Source organism: Anabrus simplex, chromosome 1 (assembly GCF_040414725.1).
Source record: "Anabrus simplex isolate iqAnaSimp1 chromosome 1, ASM4041472v1, whole genome shotgun sequence".
Taxonomy (NCBI): Eukaryota; Metazoa; Arthropoda; class Insecta; order Orthoptera; family Tettigoniidae; genus Anabrus; species Anabrus simplex.
This window is the reverse complement of record NC_090265.1, coordinates 1,386,087,183-1,386,107,015: the sequence shown is the minus strand read 5'-3', so window position 1 is coordinate 1,386,107,015 and position 19,833 is coordinate 1,386,087,183. Positions and strand designations below refer to the sequence as shown.

General features: G+C 38.8%; 1 protein-coding gene across 1 annotated transcript in view; it reads left to right on the top strand.

Moving 5' to 3' along the window:
- The window catches only part of LOC136859346 (peripheral plasma membrane protein CASK), an 842,635-nt gene that overhangs the window by 810,603 nt on the left and 12,199 nt on the right, over positions 1-19,833 (top strand). Inside the window, exon 9 of the mRNA XM_067138692.2 lies at positions 19,595-19,716. Within this exon, the coding sequence (XP_066994793.2) occupies positions 19,595-19,716 (122 nt within the window). The remainder of the gene's footprint in view (positions 1-19,594; positions 19,717-19,833) is intronic.

Sequence of the window (19,833 nt, the reverse complement as noted above, 5' to 3'; positions counted from 1 at the left end):
GATAGGAAAACTGTAACTGGAAAAGATTAAAAAAAAAAAAAAAAACGCATTAAGAAGAGAGAAAGGAATTAAGGTATGGAAGTTGAAGGAGAAAAGCATACAAGAAGAATTTTTTTTCTGTTGCTAGGGGCTTTACGTCGCACCAACACAGATAGGTCTTATGGCAACGAAAAAGAATTTTAAAGGGAAATAATACTCTTGGTACCCAGAGCAGTGATGGGGAATGTTGAAGATGAATGGAAAAGATTTAAGGAAGCACTGGTTGGATGTGCAGAAAAGGTATGTGGTAGAACATCAGTAAATGTGAAAGACAAAGAGACACATTGGTGGAATGATAGGGTAAAGATTAAAGTGGAGGAAAATAAAATGGCATTGAAGGATGGAAAAAAAAGTAGAAGAAAATATGTGGAGGCAAAGAATTTGGCCAAGAAAGTAGTGGAGGAAGAAAAGAGGAAAAGCTGGGCATTATTCACACAGAAATAGAGATGATATGCAGGGAAGCAAGAAATTACTGTATGGTATCTGAAGAAACAAAAAGAGAGATTAAGTAAACACCAGATTTGTGAAGGATGAAGGCAGCACAATATTAACAAAGCCAGAAGAAATAAGAAATAGATAGAGTATTTTCAGAAGTTGCTGAACTTGAGAACTAATGGCAGTCATTCAACGGACCACCAGGAAAGGCAACTAGTTGATGAAGAAATTACAATGAATGAAACTGAAATGGCAGTAAGGAAGATGAAGAATGGAAAAACTGCTGGAATAGATGAAATTTCAGTGAAGATGATAAAGGCAGCTGGAGCTGGACATATGGAATTCTCAGGATTGTCTGGGAGAATAAGGTGGTCCCTGAGGATTGGCAAAAAGGAATAATCATTCCAATTTTCAAGAAAGGCGATAAGAAGGTATTGTGGAACTACAGGGGAATTACTCGGATATCCCATGTTGCTAAGATAATGGAGAGGATACTGGAACGTAGGATAAGGTTGATGGTTGAAAATCAGATACAGGAAAATCAGTTTGGTTTCAGAAGTGGAAGGTCAACGTAGAGCCCATTTTCATTTTAGACAACTAATCGAAAAGCAATGGGAGTATGGGAATGATATGGTGATTGACATTGAAAAGGCATATGACAGTGTCCTCAGGACTAAAGTTTGGGACAGTCTGGTGCAAAAAAGGAATTGGACAGGGATTAATAAAAATGATCATGGCATTGTGCAAGAAATATTGTAGTTGCATGCAAACACAAGTTGGTAGAACAAGCTGGTTCAAAATTACTAGTGGGCTGAGTCAGGGAAGCGTTCTATCATCAATCCTATTTACAATAATAATGGATGACATCATGAGAACAGCAAAAGTAACATATGGAGGAAGAGAAATGAACATGTTGTTATTTGCAGATGATATTGTGATTTGGGGAGAAGAGGACATGAATGTCCAAGAACAGTTGGATGTGGTGAATGGGAAGATCAAAGAATGTGGATTGAAAATAAGTGTAGAAAAGAGTAAAACTCTTATTATGTCTAGAGGAGAGAAAGAAGGGAAAGGTCAGATCAGACTCGCAGACAAGTACCTGGAAATAGTGGAGCCGTTCAAATACGTAGGGTGTGAATTAATGGAGAATGCTGGACTGGATGCTGAAATTAGTAAGAAGATTCAAGCTGGAAGCTGTTTCACTCATAGTGTAAGAAGTTATGGGACAAAGATGTGCCAAAGGAAGCAAAGGAAACTATGTACAAGATGTATTACATACCCATAACGACTTATGGAGCAGAAACTTGGACAATGACATAGAAGGATGAGAGTCAAATACAGGCAGCCAAATTGAAGTTATTGAGGAGTATGACACAGAAGGGTAGAAGAGACAAAATAAGGAATGAGAAAATCCGGGAAGAAATTGGAGTGGAAAAAAATGAATGATAGAATAGAGAAGAGCCGACTAAAATGGTTTGGGCACACAAAGTGAATGAGTGATGAAAGAATGCTAGAAAAGGTGATGGAAATGCAAATGCAAGGAAGGAGAGGCCGTGGATGGCTACGATTGAGATGGAAGGACACAATCCAATGCAGCATTAGAGAAATAAACCTGGACTGGGACACAGTGTTGGAGGAGTGGTGGAAAGACCAAAGAAAGTGGAGAGGAACTATGTTTGTCCCTACCCGGCTACAATTGGATAATGGGAAATGATGATGATGATGATGATGATGATGATGATATGCAGTACTGTATACCTATATTTATGTACTGTGCAAATAACAATACAGGACGGTACAGGACCAGCGCTATACTTTACTTCTTCTCGTACTATAATGATTGAAATTCTTTAAATAACGTTCCTTTTCACACATAATGATAATAAATAAACTAAACTAATATACCCATATTTTATTCAAATGTTATACTTTCATTCCTGCTAATTTCGGTGAGTTGTCACTTTCATGGGTACAACCCTGAGTTAAGCACCATTGGGTGTGGTCAAACATGGGATGGGGTACCTCGTCCAACCTACACTTAAATGATTATTTACTTCTACAACCACTTTAAAGCTGTTGGTAGTGTCCTTAAGAATGGACATATATATGAAATTAATTAAATTAAATCACCCACTATTAAATAAATCACCCACCTTTAAACAGTGGTAAATATCTTCTTATTTAAAGAAATTATGTGCCTAGGTAGAGGATCTCAATGAATGAAATGAGATTCCGTACCTCGGGATAACAAAACCTGGTTACAGGTCCAGGTCCTTTTTGTCTTTAAAATAGCTCTGAAAAATAAAATAAATATAATTAAAATGCATGTTGTTATATGTATATTCATTGACAGAAACAAACGAGAGAGTTATCGGTATCAACACTTCAGGCAGTGTCCGCCTCTGTAGCATAACGGTTAGTGTTATTAGCTGCCATCCTCGGGGGCAGGGGTTCGATTCCCAGTACTGCCAGAAATTTAGGGATGGCAGGAGGGCTACTCTGTGGTTAACATTGTACATGTAGCTCACTTCCATTGGCGGTGTGCCTGAAAAGAACTGCACCACCTTGGGATGAGGACATGAGTTTACTTTCTTTATATCAGACGGTCCAGTGTTGAAAATTAAAACCTAAAATTTCACATGCAGCACAAAAGACCACGCTTCAATCTAGGTTATTACGGCCTATGTCACGCAGTGTGACATCACCCCATGAGCATAAAAACCTATTTGAAAACAGTTGACTGCTTAACACTCACCCTCAGTCGCGTCATAAAGCTGCAGCTCGCGAAGGATCAGTGGACCTACTTCACCATGCCTTCCGTGATTTGCTTGAAGATGAAAAATAATTTTTGACATGCCTAATGGCATTATGCTTAAGGAATCATAACAAACTTTTTTTAAACCTTTCAGAAAAGGTAAACTGACAAATACAATGTGGGAATTACAAAGGAAAGCTATGAGGAAGGCTGATAGAGTACACAAAGTATAGTGCCGGTCTTGTTCAACAGCTAAGCAGACGGGCAGGCGCAGGGAGAAGGGGAACATGCCGTGGTGAACCAGAAGGAGGGTGTGGGGAGGAGTTGCAGAGATGTGGCACTAGGCAGGCAGTGTGCTGGCTTAGCATTGGCCAGCAGGTATTCATCGCTCTTCACGCGGAACATGAAATGTTGCAACTTTTAGGCCCCTTAGTTAACGCCCTAATGAATGTCGGCACCCAATATTGATGCTGACATCATTTTTACGTGTACCTCAATGTGTTTTCCAAGTTTCATCACGATTGGAGACTTAACCATTAGATGATATAGATGTTGCTTCCCATAGGCAGTCACCTAATTCTCATAAATTTTGGGGAGGGGGGCTATGAGCTCTGACACAACGTTCAATCACATCCCAGATGTGTTCAATCAGGTTAAGATCTGGCAAGTTGGGGGACCAGCACTTTAATTGCAACTTGCCACTGTGTTCCTGGAACCACTCCATCACACTCCCGGCCTTGTGACATGGTGCATTACCTTGTTGAAAAGTGCCACTGCTGTTGGGAAATATGATCAATATTTTGATGGGGTGTTAGTGGTCTGCAACCAGTGTACGATACTTCTCGGCCATCATGGTGCCTAGTACGAGCTCCACTGGACCCTTGGATGCCCACATGAATGTTCCCCAGAGCCGCCACCAACTTCTCTCCATCCCCATTCTACACATGGACAGCATACTCACTGATATTACATGCAGCATGCGCGTGTCTGACTAGCAGTAATTCCTCGTCAGGTGATGCTGCTATCCTGCTTCATCATGCTGATGGGAGGGTGCGTTTTTAAAATACACCATGTTTTAATGTGTTTAATGTGCTATATTTTTTAGTGTCTTATGATATGACCTATATTTTAATGTGTTTATGTACTTATGTCCATGCTCACTCAACAGGTTTTAGTTTATGATAACCATCACCATTTTTATCAGAGATATTTTAACGCAACATATTGCAATATATTTTACTTCCATTTTTCATTAGACATCCGGATGCTCTAACATTACATCTTTGTAATGTTGTCTAATGACTGTGCTAGCTGATGATGGCCAAGAAATGCTGAAACCGGTACTAATGCAATAATTCATTCACAATAAACAGTATTGATCAGTGGAACATTTTTCTTGTCTGTTACATTGAATCCAATCAATACGGAATATGAAACTTATAAATAATAATAGGTAGGAGGTCGGCATATATTCTATTCTTACAAGTTGTTTTACATCTCACCACACAGATAGGTCTTATAGTGATGATGGGACAGGAAAGGGCTAGGAGTGGGAAGGATGCGGCCATGGCCTTAATTAAGGTACAGCCTGGTGTGAAAATGAGAAACCACGGAAATCCATCTTCAGGACTGCCAACATTGGGGTTCGAACCCACAATATCCTGAATACTGGCCACACTTAAGCAACTGCAGCTATCAAGCTCAGTAAGTGGGATATATATGGTGTAATATAACATTGTATATTGTTGTTATCAAAATCATTGTTTTGCTTATCCATACTTATTCAGTACACAACATGGTAAACTTTTAGGTTTTCTGTTTACTGTAATAAAATCCACAGCCTGTTTCCAGTCATTCGACGGGGTCAGAAATGGAATGAATGAAGCCCCGTCTAGCGGCGAGGATAGGAAATGTGCCAGCTGCCGAAGCCTGTCGCACTCCTCTGGGCCATTGATAAATGACTGACAGATGAAATGAAATGTTAATGAAGAGTGTTGCTGGAATGAAAGATGACAGGGAAAACCGGAGTACCCAGAGAAAAACCTGTCCCACCTCCACTTTGTCCAGCACAAATCTCACATGGAGAGACCGGGATTTGAACCACGGTATCCAGTGGTGAGAGGCCGGCGCGCTGCCGCCTGAGCCACGGAGGCTCCCTCTGTTTACTGTGATCAAGTAATTATTCCTCATGGTTATCTGAAACCATTCATCATATGCAGTTGAAATTTTGCATGGAATGTTTGAATAAACTGTACTTCTTGTCCACCAAGGCTCACCTTGATATGGGGGTCGACTGGGAAGGGTGAGGGTGAATGACTGCTGTGCAAGGTAGTTGTGATTGGAATTCCACACAGTGAAAATTAAATTTTTTAAATGGAAAGTCATATTGGACTATTGTAGATTCCATATAAAACTGTAGGCTGTGTGGCTTATGACTTGCAATTAACAATCATTTGATACTACTCATTTGCTTGGTTACACACAGTAATGGTAGTGGATTTTGCCCCCATCTGCATTACGTGTAATACTTTTTCAGGAAGAAAATCATTAGTCAGAAACTGTTAACCTCACAGAGGGTTGTAAATGTCATGAGCCTTATGTTTAATTAGAGAAGAGACATTGTCAATTAAAGGGTAACAATATGAAGAATTATCAAAAGTGTACCTGTAACAGGAATGTTATCTCTGTTGGAGTAGTTTGGCTTAATGAGAATATAAGATTTAATTGTCTTTCAATGTTTCTTGAATATTGGGAGAGAAAAAACATACCTAGCTTAACATATATCCAAGACCATATTTCATATTTTATTTGGTGAGGGATAATGTTGGAAACAAAGTGATAATGGGAAACATTGATACACCATGCTAAACATGGGGAGGAAAGCTCCTAAAGAGCTTTACTGTCTACAATCTAGTCAGGTCCTAATCCAGTATCTAATTTGATGGCAGTTGTAGCCAGATCTTTTATTGTCTAAGGATGTTCTATTTTGAAAGTGACCAATGCTCTCCAAATGCAATATGACAAGAAATGCTCATTTAATACACCTTCTTCATTTTGTATGGATCATATTAGACTGTTACCAATTTATTTTAACTGGTCATCCTGAAATAAATCAACAATAATGCTAAAATATCAGAATATATCAGAATAGAAGAATTGGGTCCTTCTTAACAATTGACAGACTTTACACAACACGTTGAAGTATTATGCCATCATTAGCTTCAATTATGTGAGCGCAGGTAGTTCTTAGTAAATAGATGATGATGATGATGATGATATTTTATTTAGGCAATATGCTGTCGTTGGATTCCTTGTTAAAAAAGAAATATTTGCTGCTGAAATTCGCTACAGACTTCAGCATCATATGGAGAGTTTGTATTGGAGCTATTAGTGTCAGGAAGTGTGTGAAATATTTCAAGGATGGAAACGTGAACATTTAGGATCAGCATTGTATAGCAGTTGCATTTGAACTGTCTCCACTGAACACAACATGGAAAAAGTTGTCAGCATTGTTAAAGAAGACAGACGTGTCACTGTAGATACAGTTGCAGAAAACCTTGTGGTGCAATACAGGAAATGATCGCAAGACCTTTTTCAGATATATGAAAATGAAGTAAATAATTTTTTATTGTTTATTCTGATAGGGGATGAAACCTGTTTCCATCATTATGAACCAGAAACGAAATGGCAGACCTGACTGGCACTATTGAATTGGAATTCTCTGACAAAAAAAGAAGGCAAAGGCATGATGACCTAACACACAGAAGAATCAGTTGCAGTTACTGAAAATTTGAGCATTCTCAGTCCAAGCTTTTGGACAGTAGATTCCTTTACAAGACATATTCAGAAATTCTCTGATTGAATTTTGCTGGTTAGACCTTAAAATATTTGTAAACAGAAGTTACTAATTTCCTGCAATATATTATTTTGTTTTTTTCTTAAATGCTTAAAAGCATCTATCAAGGTTTGATACCCATACCTCTACACAGGACACATTAAGAAATTTTAAAATGTTCTTGTATACACTACTTACTAAAGAATACTAGAATATTTTTTAAAATATGGTATCTCAATGTATCTCCCTTGCACAGCAAGTGTTATGTTATTAACAAAGAAAACTTCCAGCATATTGTAGAATTTAGGTGGGAGTGTAAGTAAGTGTCAAATAAAATGAGGTGTAAAACTGAGTCCCACAGCAGCCCACTTCCTGGCAGTGTCAACCAATTCCATCATACTTTCTGCAACTGATCTTTCTATCTGTTAGATCATCAGCCCATAGGCCAGTTGCATCTTCAAATAGCACCACCAAGAAGTTATGCGGTTATCATGAAACCGCAAAAACCGATGGCAGTTCCAAAATGAGGCATACTAGGCAAGATGAGTAGTGACATAATTTGCCATTGCTTTCCTCACTGGGCTAGGAAGTGCTACTGCAGCATGACTGACTCTACAAGCAACACCTTTCATAACAAATGTCATATTGTCACAGCCATGGATGATACTAGAACTTCGGTGGAAGCTACAATTTGTTTTACAAGGTGCTTTACGGGGTGCAGACACAGATAGGTCTTATGGACGACAGTGGGATAGGAAAGGGCTAGGAGTGGGAAGGAAACGGCCATGGCCTTAATTAAGGTACAGCCCCAGCATTTACATGTTGTGAAACTGGAAATGGGAAACCACAGAAAACCATCTTCAGGGCTGAGAGTGAGGTTCGAACCCACCGCACAGCCAACTTGCTCGGTGAAGCTACATTTTGCTGTGGCCTGTGCCAAGAGATTGATGCCAAAATACGTATCCATCAAGAAATGGCAGCAGACAAAACTGATCTTTATATGATGTATTTGTGTGTTAATTTAAGTCCTGACTACGTTTAGAATTTGTTGCTGCCTAAGTGAATATAGGACATGGCCAGATGATTGGTGCGATTGAACCCTCATACCTACATTCAAGAAAGGAGCTCACTGATTGCAGCAACTATACGACAGTGGTACTGATCCCTCATGCTAGCAAGATTCTTCTTCACTTCATGAACAGGAGACTGAAAGCCTTCCTGCTGCCACAAATAGCCAAAGAGCAGAGTAGGTTCTGCCTGACAAGGGCAAGAAGGAACAGATGTTGAACATTCGACAGATTATGGAGATGTGCTTTGTGGACTACAGGAAGGAGTTCGACTCTGTGACATGGGAGCCTTTCCAGACATACTTCCAAATGTTGGAGTTCCAGATCACCTGACATGGCTAATTAAGGTACTTTATACTAACAACAGAACAAACTTATGAGTCAACAAAATGTTCTCCAGCACCTTCAAGATAAAAGCAGGAGTCAGCCAAAGATGCATTTTGTCTCCTATCCATTTCAACACCGAACACATCATGGGAAGGTTTTAGATAAATGGGAAGGTGGCTACAGTATGGCAGATAACTCAATCAGTGATCTGATATACACCAGTGACACTTCCATCATAACAAAAATTGCCAGGAAACTGGAGATAATTATGGATTTACTGACTAGAACAAGCAGAAAGCGTGCATGTGAGATCAATAAGAGCAAGTCAAAAGTCATGAACATGGACAGAGCAAACAACAACCTGCCACACATGAGCAGAATAGCTGGTTTTGGGGTGGAGGGAAGATTCATCTACCTGGGAACTCTAATCTCGAACAACAGAGGCTGCTCATGTGGTGACTTCCAAACTCAGCAAGATATGGAGGGATGGGACCGTCAGGAAGACACAAGACTGAACCTGGTAAATGCTCTGATATTTCCAATTGCTATGTATGCCACTGAGACATAGACTATTAAAACAGCTGACAGGAAGATGATAGAAGCACTGGAAATGTCTACCATCTAGTGCTTTGCAAATCTTGGACAGAATACTGGACCAATGCTTCGGTTCTAGAGGGGATCAAAGTCAAGGCCAGATTGATGGAAAAGGTTGACCGAGCCTTCTTAAGTTACATCAGTCATATTTCATGGAGGATGGAAGCCACAGAGAAGATGGTAGCAGAAGGGAAGGTTCCAGGAGGGAGACCTCAAGGGCAAGCACTGACGAGATGGGCTAATCGATAAGGTCACTTGTTGGAAAGTCTTTATTCAAGGATTCAAAATCAGGAAAGAGAGAGGTGAATACTGTAACTTTATACAATGTAGAGAGAGATTACAACCATTATAACATAACATTGTTGCAATGTTTGTAATGCCTGCGCAGTTTATAGTGTGCAGGATATATATGAATATGATATTAACATGGACAAGATACTTCTGAAATTCTTTCAAGGATATGAAGGCTGTTTGTTTTTCAACCTCCGATGGGCTATCACTAACAGTTTAGTAGTTGCATACTGTTTTTCCACATAATCGCCAAAATGATTTAGGCATTTGTCATATCATGCCACCAGCTCTCCGATGCCCTCTGCAAAGAAGTCTGCCACCATGATGTGTCTCGACAGCCTTCTGCTCCATAAAGTCCACCAACAAGACACCTTTACCCACCCAAAAAACAGCAGCCATTGTTTTCTTATTCCTTAGTGTCAGTTTAAGCTTTTTTGACTTGTTTGGAGAAGGATGCATCCATTGCTTAGACTCTTCTTTGGTTCTGGAGTGTCATACAGGACCCAAATTTCATCGCCAGTAATGATAGATTTTAAAAACTTTTCCCCTCACTATGGTAATGCATCAGAAACATTATGGCTGACGCCATTTGCTGAGTTTTGTGATCGTCAGTCAACATTGTAAGGACCCAATGTGAACAAAGTTTCCAGTATCCTAAGTGTTCAGTCACAGTTATGTATAGGGAAGACCTTGAAATGTCTGGGATTGCTGCAGAAAGTTTACTGATCATAAAGTTCCATTTGTGGCGTATAAACGAAGAACTTCAGGAGACTGTCGAGATGCACATTACCTCACCGGTTGCAGACTACTTTGCTGAGGGCATCGGAAAGCTGGTGTCACGATATGACAAATGCGTAAATAATTTTGGCGGTTATGTGGAAAAATAATTATGAAACTACTAAACTTCTAGTGATAAAATAATTTTGTGTCAGTGTGTCTTTTTTATAGACCGTCGGAGGTTGAAAAAACCAGCCCTCGTATATCAAGATAAATATTATGTGCATCAAAAATGTTGTTGGTTAGTTTTGTAACAGTAAATAAAGTAATCTGGAAGGGACAGAAGGGGCTGCCTGGCCGAGGCGGTAAAGGTGCACTCGGTTCGCCCGGAAGGACGTGGGTTTGAATCCCCGTCAGGAAGTTGTAAACTTTAATAAACGACATTTCCACTTCCGGAGGTGCATATGGCCTTGAGGTTCACTCAGCCTACACCAAAAATGAGTACCAGGTTAATTCCTGGGGGACAAAGGCGGCCGGGCATAGGGCTAACCACTCTACCCCATCATGTGCCGTGGTTAACAATGGTAAAAGCCTTTCCCTTCCACTCCTCCAAGGGCCTTCATGGCCTGTACGGATGTGACTTTGTCTTTGTTTTTGGAAGGGACAGAAAGTGATGGCACCAACTAAAGGGTAGTTCTATAGAGAAACTGAAGTGGTAGATGGTATAAGTGATCATAAGCTGTTTTAGTCAAGGTTGAAAATAAATATGATAGAATGGAAGGATGTAAAGTAGGACTATTAATGACCAATTGTTGAGAAGTGTGATACCAGGGTATACCTTTACATGTAATAAGGAGTAGAAAAGACCCCCTATATTATAGCAGAGAAATAAAGGGATTATTGAGGAGAAGCTGGTTAGAAAGAAGTGTATATCCCCAGAAATCTTATCAATCCCAGCTGCTTTTCTGGCTTTCAGCTTTTGTATCTTTTTGAAAACGTTCTTGTTATTATAGGCAAATCTCAGCACTTTACCAGTACCTATTGGTCACCTCCTCAACCTGGACATTATTCTTATATGCAACTACCTTTATATACAGCTGACTAAATACTTCTGCCTTCTGTAAGTCCTCGTATATACACTCTCCTCATTCATTAATGATCCCTGGAATGTCCCTCCTGGAACCTGTTTCTGTCAAGTATGGTAGGTATGTATACATATTCATCCATTTTTCTGTAAAATTCATATGATAGCCAGTTATGTTTGCCATCATGTTATCCTTAGCTGATTATTTTGCAAAATTCAAATTCCTAGTATGTTCCTTCAATCTTTAGTTACTTTCACAAACATTTCTAACTCTGTTTTTAACCAGCACCCCCTTCTTCATCTCTTTATAACTCTGTTTTAGTATAGTGGATTTTTCCCATTCCTTACCAGATTTGAAAGTACATAGGTACCTGTTTTCACACTCTTCAACAATTGCTTTTGACCCATCCCATATGCTGCATACATTTTTATTTACCATTTTCCACTGTTCATTATTAAAAAACAACCCCATGCCCATCATATCAATAATAATCCTACTTTCACAACCTTCCTTTCTGTCGCATTTATTATAACTACTATGCAACAAAAATAGCTTTGTGATCACTTATACCATCTATCACCTCAGTTTCTCTATAGAGCTCATCTGCTTTTATCATCATTTTTCTCTCCAGTAGGTTCCATCACTTTCTGACTTAGCTGTTCTTCCCAGATTAACTTATTCCTCACTTGTTGGTCATTCTTTGTCACCAAGATTTTATTCCATAAATAAACATCCTTTTCCTTAGTATTCTGCCACCGGGCGAGTTGGCCGTGCGCGTAGAGGCGCGAGGCTGTGAGCTTGCATCCGGAAGATAGTAGGTTCGAATCCCACTATCGGCAGCCCTGAAGATGGTTTTCCGTGGTTTCCCATTTTCACACCAGGCAAATGCTGGGGCTGTACCTTAATTAAGGCCACGGCCGCTTCCTTCCAACTCTTAGGCCTTTCCTATCCCATCGTCGCCATAAGACCTATCTGTGTCGGTGCAACGTAAAGCCCGTAGCAAAAAAAAGAAAGTATTCTGCCATGTACCTTCCTTAGTCCAACAAACATAAAGACAGTGTTCCATTCACCACAAAACATTTCTCAGCTACTTATCACATACTGAAACCTGGACTAGTTTGGAGCTGCACTGGTTTTTCTACCATTATATTCTACTCTCTTACTCTTGACATCGTATATTAATCAAAAATCAATAGTTGTTGCAATCCTTTCTTTTTTCTTCTTAGTATTAGTGTGATAATAACTTCATTCTGATCAGGAGGTAGGTACCCTTGTTCAAATACAATGTTTAATCAATAAATTTATGAAGCCGGTTTAGTCTTTCCTTGCTACTATACTGCCTATAGGTTTGAATCCCGGCCAGTGCATGTGGGATTGTTTAAAATGACAAGTCACATCCCTCTGATTGGGATTCCATTTAAATCCTAAGTTCCTGTGGCTAGGGTTACTGAGTTAACAAACACTTGTAACTATAAACTTCTGTAGTTTTAATGAAGGGGGAGGGGGGGCTTTGTTAGACATTGTAAATGAAGACTGGGTGATGAGGAATATGGTTTATAAGTTAGTTACCTGTTGCAAAATAATCCTAACCTATTGTATTGTATTTTATTTCATCCAACTGATCATACAGTGGTACGGGACATGTCAATAATCATATTTACAGTACCGGTAACAAAGCATAAAACAGTAATATACATGCGATGGGAAATAAAGAGAAATATACAATGTAGTAAAGAAGCACAGATAGAAAAAAAAGAGACAATGTATGAGTTATTTTTCGAGAGCTAAGAATTCTTCAATAGAATAAACACAATGGTTAGAAACAATTTTCTTAAATTTTGAACATGGTTTTATAATTTACTAGCTGATATACCCGTGCTTCGCTACGGAATTTTACATTGTATACAGAATTCTAAGTTAGGTAGTGTACGCGTTGTGAGCAAGATTGCATTAAATTGCATAGCTCTTAACATTAGCCTAGAAATGTGACGGGGAAGTCTCCAAACGTCTTTTCTCACATGAAGACTGAGTTAGAGAATTTTCATTGTAATGGTAGACCCGCTTGCCTACCATCAGCCACAATAAGGTTGGGGAGTTTTCGTTATAATTGTAGGCACTCACTCTCCACTTACATTTTTTACATCCTCAGAAAGACTGCCTTAGTGGTTTTCCCAACTGAAATGAACATACGTCATTACAATGACGTCTGTAGGAATGGTGCGATTAAATGCATTGCTTTCATATGAAATACTCGATCAAATAAAAAACCACAAATTTTCTCACTTTTAACGAACAGGACTACGCTGCCGATCTAACAGTCCAAAGTTCCAGAGTTGGAATGATAAAAGCCGCAAATAGCCGTGATCCGTGAACACTCTTCGTCTTTTTTCGGCGGGGAGGGCGTCGAATAGTGAAGACTCCTAGGGCAAAAACCATGCCCTTTTACTAATCTGTTTCCTAGGAGTACCCGATGAGTCTGAGAATCTTAATACACTACACTGGCGGCGGCAAATTTTTCCTCCAAGTCAGAGGAGAAACCCCTCTTCACTGCTAATTTGGAATAAAATGAATGTAGAATTTTATAAAAGTGAAGAGGAAAAAGCTTTTCTGAAGAAACTGCTCTTTTCAGGGTTGAATTTTGAGTTATTTAGTGAATTGTGGTGCTATAATTTGGAATCTGCCTAAATTGTAATTCTAGACCAGGCCATATTACTACTACGTGAGTCTCTGCCTAAGTGTGCACACTGCACATTCAAAACAGCGCGTCAGAGTAGGGATCGAGTAGCTGGAATACTATGATGAGCCAGGGTGTTACGTACCAGCTGTATCAAAAAATGTATGAACCAGAGGAATGGCATGCTAAAGAAGGAAGATTTCTAACTCCCCAGCTATTTCCCGCTAGCCCGCCAGTATTCAGTCGGACTGTTATACTCGGTACGCAGCAGTAATCCCATCTATCGGAGTTGAGAGACAACATAAGAGACAAAGAACATCACAACAAACAATGGTCAACGTAATGTTATTGTTGATCAATCTTATGCGTTTTCGATATTGTAGGCCTTCACATTTAGTTTTCTTCCGACTCTGAAATACCACTCTTACCATAGTCGGTACGGTAAAACTGAATAAAACATAAATGATCGGAAATTGCATCTTCTATAACTTTTGTTATGTAATACTTTTCGATAAGACCAATAAGATAGGTATTTAAAGATTACATTTTAGGTGCCTTCCCCTAAACTACAATTCCATCCAGGGTGAAAAAAATTGTTTCTAGTTTAGACTGCTGTTTCTTATTCCCCGACTCTGTATACCGATTTTCATTAAATTCTGTTGACCCATTTTCTCGTGGATCGGCGTTGATATGGACTTAGCAACAAAATTACAAATTCATCAATATCTGTGTTATCATAGCCGGTACGGTAAAAATGTATAAGACATAAATGGTCGTAAATTTAATTCTATATAACCTTGGTTATGCAGTATTTATCGATACGACCAATAATAATATAAATATTTGAGAATTAAATTTAAGGCCTACCCCTAAACTACCATTTCGCTCAGCGTGAATACAATTATTTATAGCCTTGATTGTAGTGGCTCATTCTCCGACTGTGCATACCAATTTTCATTGAGATAGGGCCAGTAAAAACGTAAATATTTAATAATTAAATTTTTGGCTTTCCCCTAAACTACCATTTCACTCAGCGTGAATAAAATTATTTATAGCTTATATTATAGCGACTTATTCACCGATTTTGCATACCATTTTTCATTAAGATAGGACCACTAATAACATAAATATTTGAAAATTAAAATTTTACGCCTTCCCCTAAACTACAATTTCTATTAGCGTGCATAACATTATTAATGGCCTAGATTGTAGCGACTTATTTCCCGACTTTGCGTACCTGTTTTCATTAAATTCTCTTTAGCCGTTTTCTAGTGATGCGTGTACATACAGACAGACAGACAGACAGACAGACAGACAGACAGACAGACAGACAGACATTACGGAAAGGTAAAAAGTGCATTTCCTTGTTACTGGGGACATGACCGATACAGAAATACCATTCTTTTTAAATTCTGAGCAATGTAAAGACAAAACTCTTATTTTATATATATAGATTATACAGATGTACTCCTGCATAATTCAAACTTGTTTCATAAAGCTTAGTTTTGTGTGATTCTGTGTGCAGACTGTGACTATTTCTAGTATTATACCTATGTACATCTGAGTTTATGGCCAAACTGATTACATTCTCTTTCATATATACAAGTGTTGGAAGGCAATGGTAAAATAGAATAAAGTTTAAAATATTTCTTGTAGCTTGTCCTCCTGCCTACACCGGCCATTTCTGTAATTATTTTCTTTTGTAACTTAAAGATGACTTATCTATATTGTGAATTACCTCAGTAAATGATTCCATAGGTCACCGTAGTATTGTATGGACATATGCAAAACACATTATTCGACAAGCCTCGAAATTAAAACTATTTTTCAAAGATATTATCATGAAATAAATTCTGGGGCCGATGACCTTCGATGTTAGGCCCCTTTAAACAACAAGCATCATCATCATCATCACGAAATAAATTCTACTAAGTTTTTTCCCTATAAACTCTGTATGTTTTTCCCAGGTTAATGATTCATCCATCCATAAGCCAAGAAACTTTGTTGATGACGAGTACTCAACTGTGGTCCCTCCAAATGATATTGGACAAATTTCTATACTTTGATTAATCTTATGGTGAAATCTAATCACAGACGTTTTCTATTTAGTTAAGAATAATTTATTATATACAAGCCAGCTTAGGATATTACTCACTATATTGCCTGCCTTTAATTCTAACTCTTCAAAACTTTCATCAGCTACAAAAACAGTAATATCATCTGCAAACAAAGTTAATTGCACTCCTTGCATATCGTCGACAATTTGGACTATATCATTGGTAAATACGAAAATTGCCAAAATACTAATTGTTTTTGCTAATTTTAATATAATAACAATATTATTGGTTTTACATTCTGGTAACTAATTTTACGGTTTTTGGAGACGCTAAGAAGCTTAGGAGTTCTTCAGCATGCCTGTAAATCTGGTACCAATAAGGAGCTGACATATTTGAGCACCTTCAAATATCACCAGCTTGAACAAGGATCGAACGTGCCAACTGTTGCTCAGAAAGCCAGTGCTGTAACCATGTGAGCCACTCTACCCAGCTTAGCTAAATTTCTCACCTACTATTACATGAAGTATCTCTCCCTTCATTTGACATGCAATATACTCACCTTCTTCAGTCTTCTGTAACATTATATTTCAGTACGGTACCGAGTAAGTGGCTGTGCGGTTGCATTCAGGTTGCATTCGGGAGATAGTGGGTTTGAACTCTGCTGTCGGCAGTCCTGAAGATGGCTTTCCGTGGTTTCCCATTTTCATACCATTTTTATACTGGGACTGTATCTTAATTAAGGGAATGGTCTCTTTCTTCCCATTCCTAGCCCTTTCCTATCCCATGGTCGCGATAAGATGTGTCTGTGCGACATAAGGCAGTTTGTAAAAATATATATTTCAGCGACCTTTTATTTATATTTTACTCTTTGACCATACACCTCCTTACTCTTCCTTTCCGAATACCTAACCATTTCGGAATATAATTCGAAAGCAAGCAAGCAAGCTTGTAGTTTTACGCTATTGTAGATATCGCGATAAAAGCCACAAGACTTCGGTTTTATGTGGAATTCAAAGCAGAGAGACAAGAATATTCGTTTCAAAAATCCCATATGAATAAGTTGAGGTTCGAACCAGAAAAAATGCAAAAATTAAAGAGGGCAGAAAAGAATACAGGCAATTAAAGAATGGAGTGGATAGAATGTGCAGGACAGCTAAGGAAGATTGGCTGAAGCAGAAGTGCAAGTATGTTGACGGGTGTATGGTTGTATGCCTAGTTGTACTTCCAATCACCACCACCACCATCATAGGAAAATTTAGATTCTGCATACAGGACAATCAAGGAAAACTTTGGGGAAAGGAAAACTAGCTGTATGAAAGCCACTTCTAGGGAAAGAAGGCAAGGCAGAAAGATGGCAGGAATGTATCCAAGAGCTATATCGAGGTAAAGACGTAGATGATATGGTTCTGGAACAAGAAGAGGCTGTTGATGCTGATGAAATGGGAAACCCAATTTTGAGGCCAGAATTTGACAGAGCTTTGAGAGACCTGAATAGGAACAAGGCACCTGGAATTGATGATATTCTCACTTAATTACTGACTGCCTTAGAAGAAACCAGCATGGCGAGGTTATTCCATTTAGTGTTAAGGTGTAGAAGAAGTGCCATCCGATTTACGGCAGAATGTTGTTATACGTATTTCCATGAAAGCCGGTGCCTACAAGTGTGAAAACTACCGTACCGTTAGTTTAGTATCTCAAGCTTGCAAAATTTTAACACGGTGTTATTTATAGAATAATGGAAAGACAAGTTGATACTGAGTTGGGAAAAGATCAACTTGGATTCAGAAGAAGTGTGGGAACACGTGAAGCAATTCTGGCTTTTCGTCTGACCTTAGAGGATCGAATTAAGGACAGGCCTACATACATAGCGTTCGTAGGTCTAGAGAAGGAATTCGATAATGTTGATTGGACCAAGCTATTTGAGTTTCTGAAGGTGATCGAGATCGGATACGAGAACGAAGAATTATCTACAATCTGTATAAATATCAGTCTGCAGTGATAAGAATCGAGGGCTTTGAAAAAGAAGCAGCAATCCAGGAAGGAGTGAGGCAAGGCTGCAGTTTGTTTCTCTTCATTGTCAACGTTTATATAGAACGAGGAGTAAAGGAAATCGAAGTGGAATTTGGAAGGGGATTCAGAATCCAAGGAGAGGAAATCAAAACCCTGAGATTTGCCGATGATGTTATTTTATCTGAGACTGCAGAGAATCTGAAGAAATTGCTGAATGGTTTGGACAGAGTCTTGGGTAAAAAGTACAAGATGAAAAGAAATAAGTTCAAAACAAAAGTAATGGCGTGCAGTCGAAGTCAGGCGGTACAGGAAATATTAGATTAGGAAATTAAGTCGTAGAGGAAGTAGATGAATATTGTTATCCGGGTAGTAAAATAATTAACGATGGCAGGAGTAAGGAGAACATAAAATTCAGACTAGCAAAAACAAGGAAGATCTTTCTTAAGAAAAGGAATTTGCTCACTTCGAACATTGATGAGGAATTAGAAAGATGTATTTGAAGACTTTCGTCTGGAGTGTGGCATTGTATGGAAGTGAAACATGGACGATAACTAGTTCAGAAAGAAAGAGAATAGAAGCTTTTGAAATGTGGTCTTAGAAAAAAATACTGAAGGTGACATAGATAGATCGAATCACGAGTGAAGAGAGAATCGAGTTGGTGAGAGGAGATCGATTTGGCTAAATTTGACCAGAAGAAGAGATAGAATGATAGAACACATCTTATGGCACCCAGGAGTTGTTTAGTTTGTTTCTTTAGCGAAGTGTAGGCGTTAGAAACGGTAGGGGTAGACAAGGGTATGGACATGACAAGCAGATTAGAGCATATGCAGGATGCAACAGTTACTTAGAAATGAAAAGGTTAGCACGGGATAGGGTGGGATGGAGAGTCTATGGACTGATATATTAAACAACAACAACAAGAATACCAAAAACCGATAACGATGAAGAGGTGGTTCTTCTTTTAAAAGTAAATCAAAAGAGGGTGCCAGCGTCTCTTAACATTAGTTGAAAGGAAATAATCAACCTATTCGATCTCTTGAAGGTTGAGGGCATATGATTACGAAGGCGACCTCTGTAGGCGGGAAATTGAAACACTGTACACATGTGAATTTTTTTTTCCGAATACGTATTCCCTTCTTGGATTACTTTACGTTTTACGCTGTTTTTGTCTCATCGTCAGATGTTACTGTACTACCTATGTAGCAATATTTGCAGTATTTACTTTTATCGCCGAGCTCAAAGGTCGGACGGTAGAGCGCTTGCTTCTGAGCCCAAGTTGATGGGTTCCATCCCGACTCAGCCCAGTGGTATTTGTGAATACCTGTGGGGCAGAATTCTGACACTTCGGCGACTCTGAAAACCATAAAAGTACCTAGTTCGTGAGACATGAAACCAATAACATTTTTTTTGTAAGATTTCATTTCCCTGACCTATTTTTAATATGACTCACCTAATTACAGTATATCATCGGCAAATCTTAGGAATTTAGTATCCTCTGACTCCTCTTCCAACTTACCCTTTGATTTGGATCTGCATCTGACACGTACATTAAGAAGGAGAATTTTTTTCTAAATATGCAAATAGTAGTAATTTTTCGTTACTTATAAATTCAGAAAAAGTACTTTCACAATATTTTTGTTTTAATTTATAGTGTAGTTTACCATATTACAATGAGCTGTGTTGTAAGGTGTGTTTTGTCTTCTTCAAGGAGCTGTGAGCCTGGTTCTTGACTCCCTGGATGACATTCAATGTCTCCAAGAAGCACCCCTCAATGACCGCGACTTCCTCCATTCCGTATTGGAAGATCGACAACTTCACGCCCTGCTGGAGGTGAGTACTGATTTTTATCTTTGCTTGTTTATCTTTGCCCCTAAGTAGAGTATGCAGCCAAATAAACAGCACTGAGATTACAAGCTTGGAGATACATCATTATAACATGCAAGGTAA